Source organism: Pristiophorus japonicus, chromosome 11, assembly GCF_044704955.1.
Source record: "Pristiophorus japonicus isolate sPriJap1 chromosome 11, sPriJap1.hap1, whole genome shotgun sequence".
In the NCBI taxonomy this organism is placed as follows: Eukaryota; Metazoa; Chordata; class Chondrichthyes; family Pristiophoridae; genus Pristiophorus; species Pristiophorus japonicus.
In genome coordinates this window covers 79,375,469-79,387,899 of record NC_091987.1, presented here as the reverse complement: position 1 = coordinate 79,387,899, position 12,431 = coordinate 79,375,469, and the positions used below count along the sequence as shown (strand labels likewise).

The window sequence follows — 12,431 nt, the reverse complement described above, 5'->3', positions numbered from 1 at the left end:
CAGGGATCGGACGGACCCTGGACTTTCAGGTTTCCCGTGGTGTACCGGCACCCACCCCCCTTCCCCCTTCCCCCTTCTGGGGCGGGTCGGAAACTGGAAAATTCAGCTCTGAGAGTCAGTGGCATTGAATTGTCGGAGGAGCGGCGGGAGATCGTGGCAGAGATGCGGCAAATGTTTGTGGCGGAGAAGTGATGAGAGATCATGGAAGAGGTGCGGCAAATGAGGGTACGGGGCCCAGAAGAGCCGAGGGCCCAGGGGCAGCACGGGCCAGTCCACACTGCGATGTGTGTGTGCATTAGGTCCGTGAAGCAGAGCAGGACTTCAGTCGTCTTGGTTAATCCTTGCCACTGGATAAAGGCCTAGCTCTGTCAAGCCAGTGTGGTGGCTGATGTGCAACGGTCACCACATGTTAAAAAAATCCACGCACAGGCATCTTCCACCCCTTCAATTGGAGTTCAGGACAGGAATATCGGCTCCTTCACTGAAACATCTGTCAACTCGTGTGGAAGCAAGTCATCCCCATTCAAGGGACCGCCTATGATGATGTATTATCTTCACATTATTCACTTGCTACTATTGAAAGTATAGCAGGACTACACACTGTCTAATTGAAAACATTACAAGCTCACGACCATATTACAATCACACAAATAGACAGACACAAGAATAGATGGCTGGTTGCCTGGTTTTGCTTACTAGGGTTATGAACACACTTATATTGAAGGCAATTAGGTTAAATAACTGACTAGAAGCCATTTGTGTCAACACATTTCGCCTTACCTAAATGAGAATATACCACTGTCCACAAAATAATATCCAAGAGCAGGAGAGGTGCTATATAGTTGGCACAGCTGAAAAAAGAAACATTTTTGTTATTAAGCATTGTGAGCCACAAATCCAAATGGAAATAGCAAAACTTAAAATTGCAGTTTTTGTAAGACGATTCATGACAAGATGTAAAAGGAACAATTCATACTCTATGCCTGGCTGACATGAAAATTCATGAGGTAAAGTCACTAAAATGTAACCATCATCATAAGTAGGATTATAAATCAAATCCCACAGCTTCGTTTAGTAGTAGAATGTGATGGAACCGCCCCACCATTCTCAATTATGTCACTATCTCCATGAAATATAAAAGTATTCAGTGGAGCCAACATGATTACGTGTGATAGAATATCTGAAACAGACATTCAAATTTGCAATACAGGCAATCAGAGGTGTCTTAAAACCAAGAATTTTAGGTCCTTCACCTTATCGAGAATGCACAATCACACTATTTCACCACAATACAGTTAATTATAAGCTATGTCAATCCTATAGGTCAATAAAACAGTTAAGGTTTTAAGTCACAAGACACTTTGATAATCCAATCATTCTGCTTAGAACTGAAAGATGCCTTACTGTTTTGATAGTGGTTCTACTCTAAACAAAGCCCACTAATCACATAGAATCATATAGCACAGAAGGAGGCCATTGGCCCATCATGCCTGTGCTGACTCTCTGAAAGAGCTGGCAATTAATACAACCCCCCTGTATTTTCCCCATAGCCCTGCAAAATTTTCCTTGGATGAATAATTAATGATACTGCATGCTGGATATCTGGAACAGATTCCAAGCAAGAACAGTTGAGATATTGGGCCGGATTTTCAACTTTCAGGTTTTTTTCGGCGAAAACGTAGCAATAAGTGAAACTTACCATTTTTGCTGCACTACTGTTTTTAGGCCGAACTTTCGGTAAGAGGGGCATTGCACGAGGATTCACGGCGCAAAAACACGAGTTTTGCCAAATTTAGTTCGGGGCCGGGAGCATGCTAGCGAGGTCTTGGGAGGGGGAGAAAAAAATTCCAAAAAACATTTACAAGACCCTTATCTATCGAATCGCTGAAAAGAAATTAAAAAATAAAAACTTTAACTTACCTTTTTTTCAGGTTTTCATACTTACCGCTGCTGGCAGGGCTGTACCGACAGGTTTGACTTGTCGGTATTCAGGGCGTGGCGTACGGGTCGGGAGAGAGCCGAAACTACGACGGTAACGCAATCCGGAGCGTTGCATGTTGGCGCTCCTCTCCCGATGGTATGTCCCATCGCCGCTGCAAATGAGCCAAGCATCCCCCCCAGGCTTTGCGGCCAGTTTTTCACCGCGGAGGGTCAAATCACGACGAAAACCCGGTCGCAAACGTCTCAAAAATCCGGCCCTGTGTCATTTAACCACTTCAAAAAAAGATGAATATCTGATTGAGTGTGGGAATAAAGGTTACAAGGATAGTTATAGACAGAGATGATCAAACACCCCACAGAACATGATGGTTCCTGTATGATGTCCAGGGGTTTGCCTGGATTGTTATCTGTGAAAAATGGGGCTAAAGATAAACATTTTGGAGTTTTGCTCAATTATCTTTAAGGAACATAATAATCGATAAGAACACCCTGTATTTATTCAGCATCTTTAACTTACAAAATATACCACAACATTCACTGCTGAGGAGAAACTGATACTGAGCAACAGTAGAGGGATGACAAAAATCAAGGTTGAATAGAAAGGTTTTAAAGAAGCTATTAAAGGTAGGAAGAGAAGTAGCAAGGAAGAGAGGTTTAGGGAGAGAGTTGCAAAGAGTAAAGCTGAGACAACTGAAGGTTCTGCAACCAATGGTGAATCAGAAAAGAAGGGTTAATGCATGGAAGGCCAGAGTCAGAGGACGGTACAGGCTAGGACATTGGACAGATGCAAGTGGGTGACACCACAGAGTGATCTGTGAAAGATAACAAGGATTCTGAATTTGATGTGCTATGGGGACAGAGAGCCAAGAGTGATAAACAAACAGGACAGATTCCAGGCAATAGACTTTTGGACAGGTTGGGGTTTGTTTAGGGTAGAGCTAGGGAGCTGGTGAGGAAGATGTCAGAGGAGCCGCATTGTAGGTAGCAAGAGTGTGCACAAAGATTTCAGTAGTGGTGGGTGTGAAGTAAGGACAGACGCAGGTGATAGTCCAGAGGTGGTAGTAAGTTGCCTTCGTAACTGTTAGGGTGTTTGGTGTCCTGGACTAAACAGGACACTGAGTTTATGGACGTGCTTATTTGTACTGCCAAAATGGCCACCATGCTTCACTTTTTGCCTACGATTGGTCCCCTTGGAGGATAAGCCACACACTGAAGTTTCACTGGAATATATAACTGGAACTGCCCATCCCAAGGTCTCATTGACTTTGCAATTTGTAACTCGATTCACTTTGACTTCCTGAAGCGACAGAGGGCAGAGCTCCCCAAAAGAAAGCAAGAGCTAGCCGAAGTACCTTACCCCCAGTCCAAGTGCATTTCTCCCCCAGCCAAAGTGCCTTACCCCAGTCCAAGTGCATGCCTCCCCCAGCCGAAGTGCCTTATCCCAGTCCAAGTACATCCTCCCCCCCCACCCCCCATAGATGGGGCAGATATTGTGTACGGATTGTTAACAGGTTTATTGGGTATGAAGTGAATAGTGACAGTGTTGTGACTTCTGGATATCATCCATTCCAAAGATATCCCTTGGAAGGGATTGGAAGAACGTGATCTGTCTTCTCCCCCACCCATGTAACTCTCCCACCCCCACCCCAGCCTCTCTCTCTCCCCAGCCGCGCTCTCTCTCCCTCTCTCCCCCCAGCCTCTCTCTCTCTCTCTTCCCCCCCTCAGCCTCCCTCTCTCTTCCACCCCCCCACCCAGCCTCCCTCCCTCTTTCTCTCTCTACCCCCAGCCTCCCTCTTTCTCTCTCTACCCCCAGCCTCCCTCTCTCTTTCTCCCCCCGAAGCCACACTCTTTCTCCCTCCCCAGGCTCTCTCTCTCTCTCTCCCTCCCTCCCTCCCAGCCTCTCTCTCCCCTCCCCCTCCCAGCCTCTCTCTCTCTCTCTTTCTCTCTCTCTCTCTCCCCCCAGCCACGCTCTCTCTCCCTCCAGCCGTGCTCCCTCTCCATTTCTCTCCCCCAGCCTCCCTCTCTCTCTCTCTGCCTCTCTCTCTCTCTCTCCCTCCCTCTCTCCCCAGCCTCTCTCTCTTTCTCTCCTCCCCCCCAGCCTCTCTCTCTCTCTCTCTCTCTCTCTCTCTCTTTCTCTCTTCCCCCCCCCCAGCCTCTCCCTCTCTCCCCCCCAGCCTCTCCCTCTCTTCCCCCCCCCCAGCCTCTCCCTCTCTTCCCCCCCCAGCCTCTCCCTCTCTCACCCCCCCCCCAGCCTCTCATTCTCTCCCCCCCCAGCCTCTCCCTCTCTCTCCCCCCCCAGCCTCCCTCTCTCTCTCCCCCCCCAGCCTCCCTCTCCCCTCCCCCTCCCAGCCTCCCTCTCTCTCTCTCTCCCCTCCCCCTCCCAGCCTCTCTCTCCCCTCCCCCTCCCAGCCTCTCTCTTTCTCTCTCTCTCTCTCTCTCCCCCCAGCCGCGCTCTCTCTCCCTCCAGCCGTGCTTTCTCTCCATTTCTCTCCCCAGCCTCTCTCTCTTTCTCTCCCCCCCCCCAGCCTCTCTCTCTCTCTCTCTCTCTTTCTCTCTTTCCCCCCCCCAGCCTCTCCTTCTCTCCCCCCCCCAGCCTCTCCCCTCTTCCCCCCCCCAGCCTCTCCCTCTCTCACCCCCCCCCCAGCCTCTCATTCTCTCCCCCCCCCAGCCTCTCCCTCTCTCTCCCCCCCCCCAGCCACCCTCTCTCTCCCCCCCCAGCCTCCCTCTCTCTCTCTCTCCCCTCCCCCTCCCAGCCTCCCTCTCTCTCTCTCTCTCCCCTCCCCCTCCCAGCCTCTCTCTCCCCTCCCCCTCCCAGCCTCTCTCTCTCTCTCTTTCTCTCTCTCTCTCTCTCTCCCCCCAGCCGCGCTCTCTCTCCCTCCAGCCGTGCTCTCTCTCCATTTCTCTCCCCAGCCTCTCTCTCTTTCTCTCCCCCCCCCAGCCTCTCTCTCTCTCTCTCTCTCTCTCTCTCTTTCTCTCTTTCCCCCCCCCCAGCCTCTCCCTCTCTCCCCCCCCCAGCCTCTCCCTCTCTTCCCCCCCCCCAGCCTCTCCCTCTCTCACCCCCCAGCCTCTCCCTCTCTCTCCCCCCCCAGCCTCCCTCTCTCTCTCTCCCCCCCAGCTTCCCTCTCTCTCTACCCTCCCCCAGCCTCCCTCTCTCTCTCCCCCCCAGCCTCCCTCTCTCTCTCCCCCCCCAGCCTCCCTCTCTCTCCCCCCCCAGCCTCCCTCTCTCTCTCTCTCCCCCCCCAGCCTCCCTCTCTCTCTCCCCCCCCAGCCTCCCTCTCTCTCTCCCCCCCCAGCCTCCCTCTCTCTCTCCCCCCGCAGCCTCCCTCTCTCTCTCCCCCCGCAGCCTCCCTCTCTCTCTCCCCCCCCAGCCTCCCTCTCTCTCTCCCCCCCAGCCTCCCTCTCTCTCTCCCCCCCAGCCTCCCTCTCTCTCTCCCCCCCCAGCCTCCCTCTCTCTCCCCCCCCAGCCTCCCTCTCTCTCTCTCTCCCCCCCCAGCCTCCCTCTCTCTCTCCCCCCCCAGCCTCCCTCTCTCTCTCCCCCCCCAGCCTCCCTCTCTCTCTCCCCCCGCAGCCTCCCTCTCTCTCTCCCCCCGCAGCCTCCCTCTCTCTCTCCCCCCCCAGCCTCCCTCTCTCTCTCCCCCCCAGCCTCCCTCCCTCTCTCCCCCCCAGCCTCTCTCTCTCTCCCCCCCCCAGCCTCTCTCACTCTTCCCCCCTCCAGCCTCTCTCTCCCCCCCATCCCCAGCCTCTCTCTCTCTCTCTCTCTCTCTCTCTCTCTCTCTCTCTCTCTCTTCCCCCCCCAGCCTCACTCTCTCTCTCCCACCTCCCTCTCTCTCTCTCCCACCCCCCACCCTCTCTCTCTCCCACCCCCCACCCTCTCTCTCTCCCACCCCCCCCAACCCTCTCTCTCTCCCACCCCCCCCACCCTCTCTCTCCCACCCCCCCACCCTCTCTCTCTCCCACCCCCCACCCTCTCTCTCTCCCACCCCCCCCAACCCTCTCTCTCTCCCACCCCCCCCAACCCTCTCTCTCTCCCACCCCCCCCAACCCTCTCTCTCTCCCACCCCCCCCACCCTCTCTCTCTCCCACCCCCCCCACCCTCTCTCTCTCCCACCCCCCCCACCCTCTCTCTCCCACCCCCCCACCCTCTCTCTCTCCCACCCCCTCTCTCTCTCCCACCCCCTCTCTCTCTCCCACCCCCCCACCCCTCAGCCTCTCTTTCTGTCCCCCTCAGCCTCTCTCTCCCCCCACACCCCCTAGCCTCTCTCTCTCTTTCTCTCTCCCCTCCCAGCCTCTCTTTCTCGCCCCAGCCTCTCTCTCCCTCTCTCTCTCTCTCTCTCTCTCCACCCCCCACCCAGCCTCTCTTTCTCTCTCGCTCTCTCCCCCAGCCCCTCTCTCTCACTCTCGGCCACAAGCCGGCCGGGGGTGGGCGGGTGGGGGACGGGGTGTGGAAAGAGAGACGGAGCCTTAGGTCCTGCTTCTCGGCACCACATGGAGGGAATGATTCGGCTGGGGTGGGGGCCGGTGGGGGGGGGGGTCGGAGCTTGACAGGGGCGGGATTTGTTGCATGTCTATCAAAAAAAGTGCAGTACGGGCATGGGGGTGTGGGGGGGACAGCTTGACAGACACCTGTCTGTCAAAAAAAATGCAGTACAAATAGTTACATCGTGAGTTTATACATCATCTGGTCACATAGCTGGATGAAAGATGGAATAAGGGACATTTATTATGTGTGAGCCGAATTAGACGACTTTGATCTTCTTAATGTTCAATTGGATGATGTTCTGGCTCATTTGGAACATCATGTTGGACAAACAACACAGAGATGGTTGTGGAATTGAGGGTGCCAGTGGAAAGATAGAGCTGGAATCATTAACGTACACATGTAAACTGATTAAAAACCTGCCGATGACATTCCTAAGGGGCAATATGTAAACTGGGAAAGGAAACGACCAAGGATGGGACCTTTGGTACTCTAGAGGTGACCATGAGAAAGCATTGCTTGAGATCTGCTGGCTGCATTGGAACACGTGGAACCAGACAAGAGTAATTCCATGGAGATGGGTCATAGAGGAGAGGAAGTGGAGGAGTGGAAGAGTATGGAGTGATTGACCAAGTGGAATGTCAAGAAAATGTAAAGGAGTAGAAGGAGGGATGAAGCACTGCCAAAGAGGCCGCTGATGACTTTGGCCAGGGTGCCCTCAATGCCATGGTCAGCGTAAAAAAAAAAGACCGAAGGAATTTAAAAAGGCAATTGTGGAACAGGTAAGGATGGAACTGGGTGATATTGACCACCCAGGAGATTAGAGAAGAAAGGGAGGTTAAAGATGGGACAACAGTTGGAAAGGATAGAGGGGTTGAGGTGAGCTTTGTGAGGAGGGGGTGGTGATGGTAGTTTTGATGGGGAGAAGAATGATGCCTGTGTAAAGGGAGCCATTAACAATATCAGCAAGCATTGAGGAAAGGAGTGGTTAGGGGTTGAGTGGGACATCTAAATGGTTCACCAAGCTGTGTTTAAACTAGCCGAACTGCTAGTGGGTTATAGCCTTGCACTTCATCCGATAGCTTTATAATTCATCATCATCATAAGCAGTCCCTCGGAATCGAGGAAGACTTGCTTCCAGTCTTAACATGAGTTCTTAGGTGGCTGAACAGTCCAATACGAGAAGAACAGACTCTGTCACAGCTGGGGCAGATAGTCGTTGAGGGAAGGGGTGGGTGGGACTGGTTTGCTGCACGCTCTTTCCACTGTTTTCTGCAAGCTCAGCGCCCTCTCGGATGCACTTCCTCCACTTTGGGTGGTCTCTGACCAGGGACTCCCAGGTGTCAGTGGGGATGTTGCACTTTATTTGGGAGGCTTTGAGGGTGTCCTTGTAACATTTCCTCTGACCGCCTTTGGCTCGTTTGCCGTGAAGGCATTCCGAGTAGAGCGCTTGCTTTGGGAGTCTCATGTCTGGCATGTGAACAGTGTGGCCTGCCCAGTGGAGCTGATCAAGTGTGGTCAGTGCTTCAATGTTGGGGATGTTGGCCTGGCCGAGGACGCTGATGTTGGTGCATCTGTCCTCCCAGGGGATTTTCAGGATCTTGCGGAGACATCGTTGATGGTATTGAGGTATCTACGGTACATGGTCTATGTCTCTGAGCCATACAGGAGGGCGAGTATTACTACAGCCCTGTAGACCATGAGATTGGTGGCAGTTTTGAAGATCTGGTCTTCAAACACTCTTTTCCTCAGACGGCCGAAGACTGCACTGACGCACTGGAGGCGGTGTTGAGTCTCGTCGTCAATGCCTGCTCTTGTTGATAATAGATTCCTGAGGTATGACAGATGGTCCACGTTGTCCAGGGCCGCGCCGTGGATCTTGATAACTGCGGGACAGTGCTGTGCGGCGAGGACAGGCTGGTGGAGGACCTCTGTCTTACGGATGTTTAGCGTAAGGCCCATGCTTTCGTACGCCTCAGTAAAAATGTCGACTTTGTCCTGGAGTTCAGCCTCTGTATGTGCACAGACGCAGGCGTCGTCCGCATACTGTAGCTCGACGACAGAGGTTGGGGTGGTCTTGGACCTGGCCTGGAGATGGCGAAGGTTAAACAGGTTCCCACTGGTTCTGTAGTTTAGTTCCACTCCAGGAACCATTAACAATATCAGCAAGCATTGAGGAAAGGAAAGGTAGTTGAGTGGTTAGGGGTTGAGTGGGCCATCTAAAATGGTTCTCCAAGCTGCGTTTAAACTAGCCGAACTGCTAGTGGGTTATAGCCTTGCACTTCATCCGATAACTTTATAATTAGAGGGTGAACAAGAAGCAAAATATTACAGAAACTTTTATTGCATGCATTTTTAATTGAACAATTGGGCCAACTTTCAGACAGGTGCTACATAAAATATAGGTATATTTCAAGGGGATCAACTAGATGATAAAGCAATAAAGGTTTATAACACGACAAATTACCTATTTTCTGTTAAAATTAGTATAACAAAGCATTTCAGATTATTAAAGGCAATCTGTAGTTTTACTAAAAATATATATATATATATAAATTAAATATTCAACCATAATCAAAATTACAGAATATATAACTTTCCCAGTAAATGTTCACTCAGAACATTCGCAGAAAGGTAACAAGCAAATACCAAAAAAAACACAAACTGCTGCATCTGCCTCTTCCTATATTTTCAAACTTATAAAACTTTAGTATTTCTAAATTCCTTACCATAATCTTCAAATCCTTTGACAAGGATGAGTATTTTTTTGATTGAGGCATCATTAGTTCAGGTATAAATGAATGTTTGGATATTTTCATACTTCCGATATAGTACCGAGAAGTTCCATAAATTTTGAGGTTTGGATGAATAAAGTCATCATCAATTGAAGTGGCTCCTTCAAAACAGGAAGAAAGGTTGTTATCAAGTATCAGCTCAGAACGTACATTTAAGAGATTAATTTTAGTTAAAAGATTAAAATGGCCAGTTTTAAAATCAAAAAGCAATTGATTACCAAATGCTCAGACTCAGTAGTACATTTTACATTAAATCTGGTTCTGCATGGCAACAATACCAGATTCACTTATGTGCAATAAACTTTTATTTATTCATAAAACGAATATTTTGATTAGACACCAGTTCATCAGCACAATCTAAATCTGGGCATTCAAATTTCATAAGGTGGTGCATCTCAGTGTGAGTGCCGAGATACGACAGCCCAGGACCTCTGCTGCTGTCCCTTCCAAGGTCAGGAGGAGGTCATGTAGGATTTACATGACTTTGGTGGGATAGGGGTGTAACTCGGGTGGCCCATCCCCACCAAAGAGGCTGGAAATGCCCAGGGCTGGGTGAGGGGAGGTGCCAGCTCCCTCATCATGGAAAACAATGTAGGGTCCCCTGTCGGTTTTAAAACTGGTGAAAAAATGGTTGATTAAATCCTCAGGAGAGCAGACCACAATTCTGGTAGCCCCCACTGGGTAGGCCTCCATCTGCTTGTTTCTTGCCTCATATTCCCACCAGGCATACCACAGGAAAAGCTGAGGCATGAGTATTGCACAATTTGGAGCCTTCGCTCCTCTTACATTGATGGCCCTATAAAGTCATCCCAGACCAGTGAAAGCCTGCACGACAGCTACATTTTGAAGCACTAAATCACTTCTGGTCTTGCCCAAATGGAATGACATCGATGTTGTAGGAATAACCATAACAAAATCATTATGACTGTTAACTTTTTTCAACAATGTTGGCACCATAAACAACAATAATAACTTGTATTTATATAACGCCTTTAACATAGTAAAACATCCCAAGGCACTTCTCTTTTTCTTAGGCAGTCCCTCAGAGTCGAGGATAACTTGCTTCCACATTGAAAATGAGTTCTCAGGTGACTGATGAGTCCAATGCAGGACTTACAGTCTCTGCCACAGGTGGGGCAGACAGTGGTTGAAGGAACAGGTGGGTGGGGTGCTTGGTTTGCCGTGCGCTCCTTCCGCTGTCTACGCTTGGCTTCAACTTGCTCCCAGTGATGAGACTTGAGGTGTTTGGTGCCTTCCCGGATGCTTCTCCTCCAATTTAAGCGGACTTGGGCCAGGGATTCCCAGATGTCGGTGGGGATGCTGCACTTTTTCAAGGAGGCTTTGAAGGTGTCCTTGAAGCGTTTCCTCTGCCCACCTGGGACCCGCTTGCCGAGTCGGAGCTTCGAGTAGAGCACTTGTTTCGGGAGTCTTGTATTGGGCATGCAGACAATGTGGCCCGTCCAATGGAGCTGATCGAGCGTGGTCAGTGCTTCGATGCTGGGGATGTTGGCCTGAGCGAGCACAGATATTTGTGCGCTATCCTGCCAATGGATTTGCAGGATCTTGCGGAGGCAGCATTGGTGGTACTTCTCCAGTGCTTTGAGGTGCCTGCTGTACATAGTCTATGTCTCTGAGTCATATAGGAAGGCGGGTATCACGACTGCTCCGTAGACCATGAGATTGGTGCCGGGTTTGAGGTCCTGGTCTTCAAACACTCTCTTCCTCAGGCGACCGAAGGCTGCACTGGCACACTGGAGGCAGTGCTGGACTTCGTCATCTACGTCTGCCCTTGTTGACAATAGGCTCCCGAGGTATGGAAAATGGTCCACGTTATCTAAGGCCCCATCATGAATTCTGATGATCGGGGGCAGTACTGTGTGGCGGGGGCAGGTTGGTGGAGGACCTTACGGATGTTAAATGTAAGGCACATGCTCTCGTATGCTTCGGTGAAGGTATTGGCGATGGTTTGGAGTTCAGCCTCCGAGTGTGCGCAGACGCAAGCGCCTGTAATTCTATGACAGATGGAACGACCTTGGTTCTGGACTGGAGGCGACGAAGGTTGAAGAATTTCCCGTTTGTTTTGTAGAATAGTCCCACTCCAGCGGGGAGCTTGCTGAGGGCGAGATGGAGCATTGCTGCAAGGAAGATTGAGAAGAATGTTGGTGCGATGACACAGCCTTGCTTGACTCCGGTCCGAATGTGAATTGGATCTGTGATGGATCCGTTGAGACCACCTACGTGACCCCGCCATATTGCCCCCCAGTCATCAAGAACCACGGCGCGGCCCTGGACAATGTGGACCACCTTCCATACCTCGTGAGCCTGTTATCAGCAAGGGCAGACATCGACGACGACATTCAACACCGCCTCCAGTGCGCCAGCGCAGCCTTCATTGGGTGGACCACATCGTCCACATGCCCGACACAAGACTCCCAAAGCAAGCGCTCTACTCAGAACTCCTACACCGCAAGTGAGCCATGGTGGGCAGAGGAAATGTTTCAAGGACACCCTCAAAGCCTCCTTGATAAAATGCAACACCCCATTGACACCTGGGAGTCCCTGGCCAAAGACCGCCCTAAATGGAGGAAGAGCACCTCAAGTCCCATCGCCGAGAGCATGCAAAAAGCAAGCGCAGACAGCGGAAGGAGCGTGTGGCAAACCAGACTCCCCACCCACCCTTTCCTTCAACGACTGTCTGTCCCACCTGTGACAGAGACTGTAATTCCCGTATTGGACTGTACAGTCACATAAGAACTCACTTTTAGAGTGGAAGCAAGTCTTTCACGATTTCGAGGGACTATGATATGATATGGGATCTGTTGCATGTCATCATGAAGCAGGCAGGGAATTGTGACAAACTTTCGAGGGCAGCCGTATCTGAGGAGGACACTCCATAATCCCTCACGGTTGACGGTGTCGAAGGCCTTTGTTAGGTAAAGGAAAGCCATATACAAGGGTTGGTGTTGTTCCCTGCATTTCTCTTGGATTTGCCGTGCAGTGAAGATCATGTCCATTGTGCCCCTTAGTGGGCGGAATCCGCATTGCGACTCTGGGAGGAGCTCTTCAGCCACAGGCAGAAGGCGATTGAGGAGGATTCTTGTAATGACTTTCCCTGTGGCCGAATGCAGGGAATCTCCTCTGTAGTTACCACAATCGGACTTGTCACCTTTCTTGAAGATGGTCACGATTATGGCATCTCTGAGATGTCCTGGCATGCT

The 12,431-nt window shown here is 51.1% G+C and overlaps 1 protein-coding gene across 1 annotated transcript in view; it reads right to left on the bottom strand.

The window, feature by feature from the left end:
* LOC139276111 (suppressor of tumorigenicity 14 protein homolog) overlaps window positions 1–12,431 on the bottom strand; it is a 100,493-nt gene that overhangs the window by 75,455 nt on the left and 12,607 nt on the right. Inside the window, exons 3-4 of the mRNA XM_070893616.1 lie at window positions 9,148–9,314; window positions 781–851 (exon numbers count right to left, since the gene is read on the bottom strand). Coding sequence (XP_070749717.1) covers window positions 781–851; window positions 9,148–9,314 — 238 coding nt within the window. The remainder of the gene's footprint in view (window positions 1–780; window positions 852–9,147; window positions 9,315–12,431) is intronic.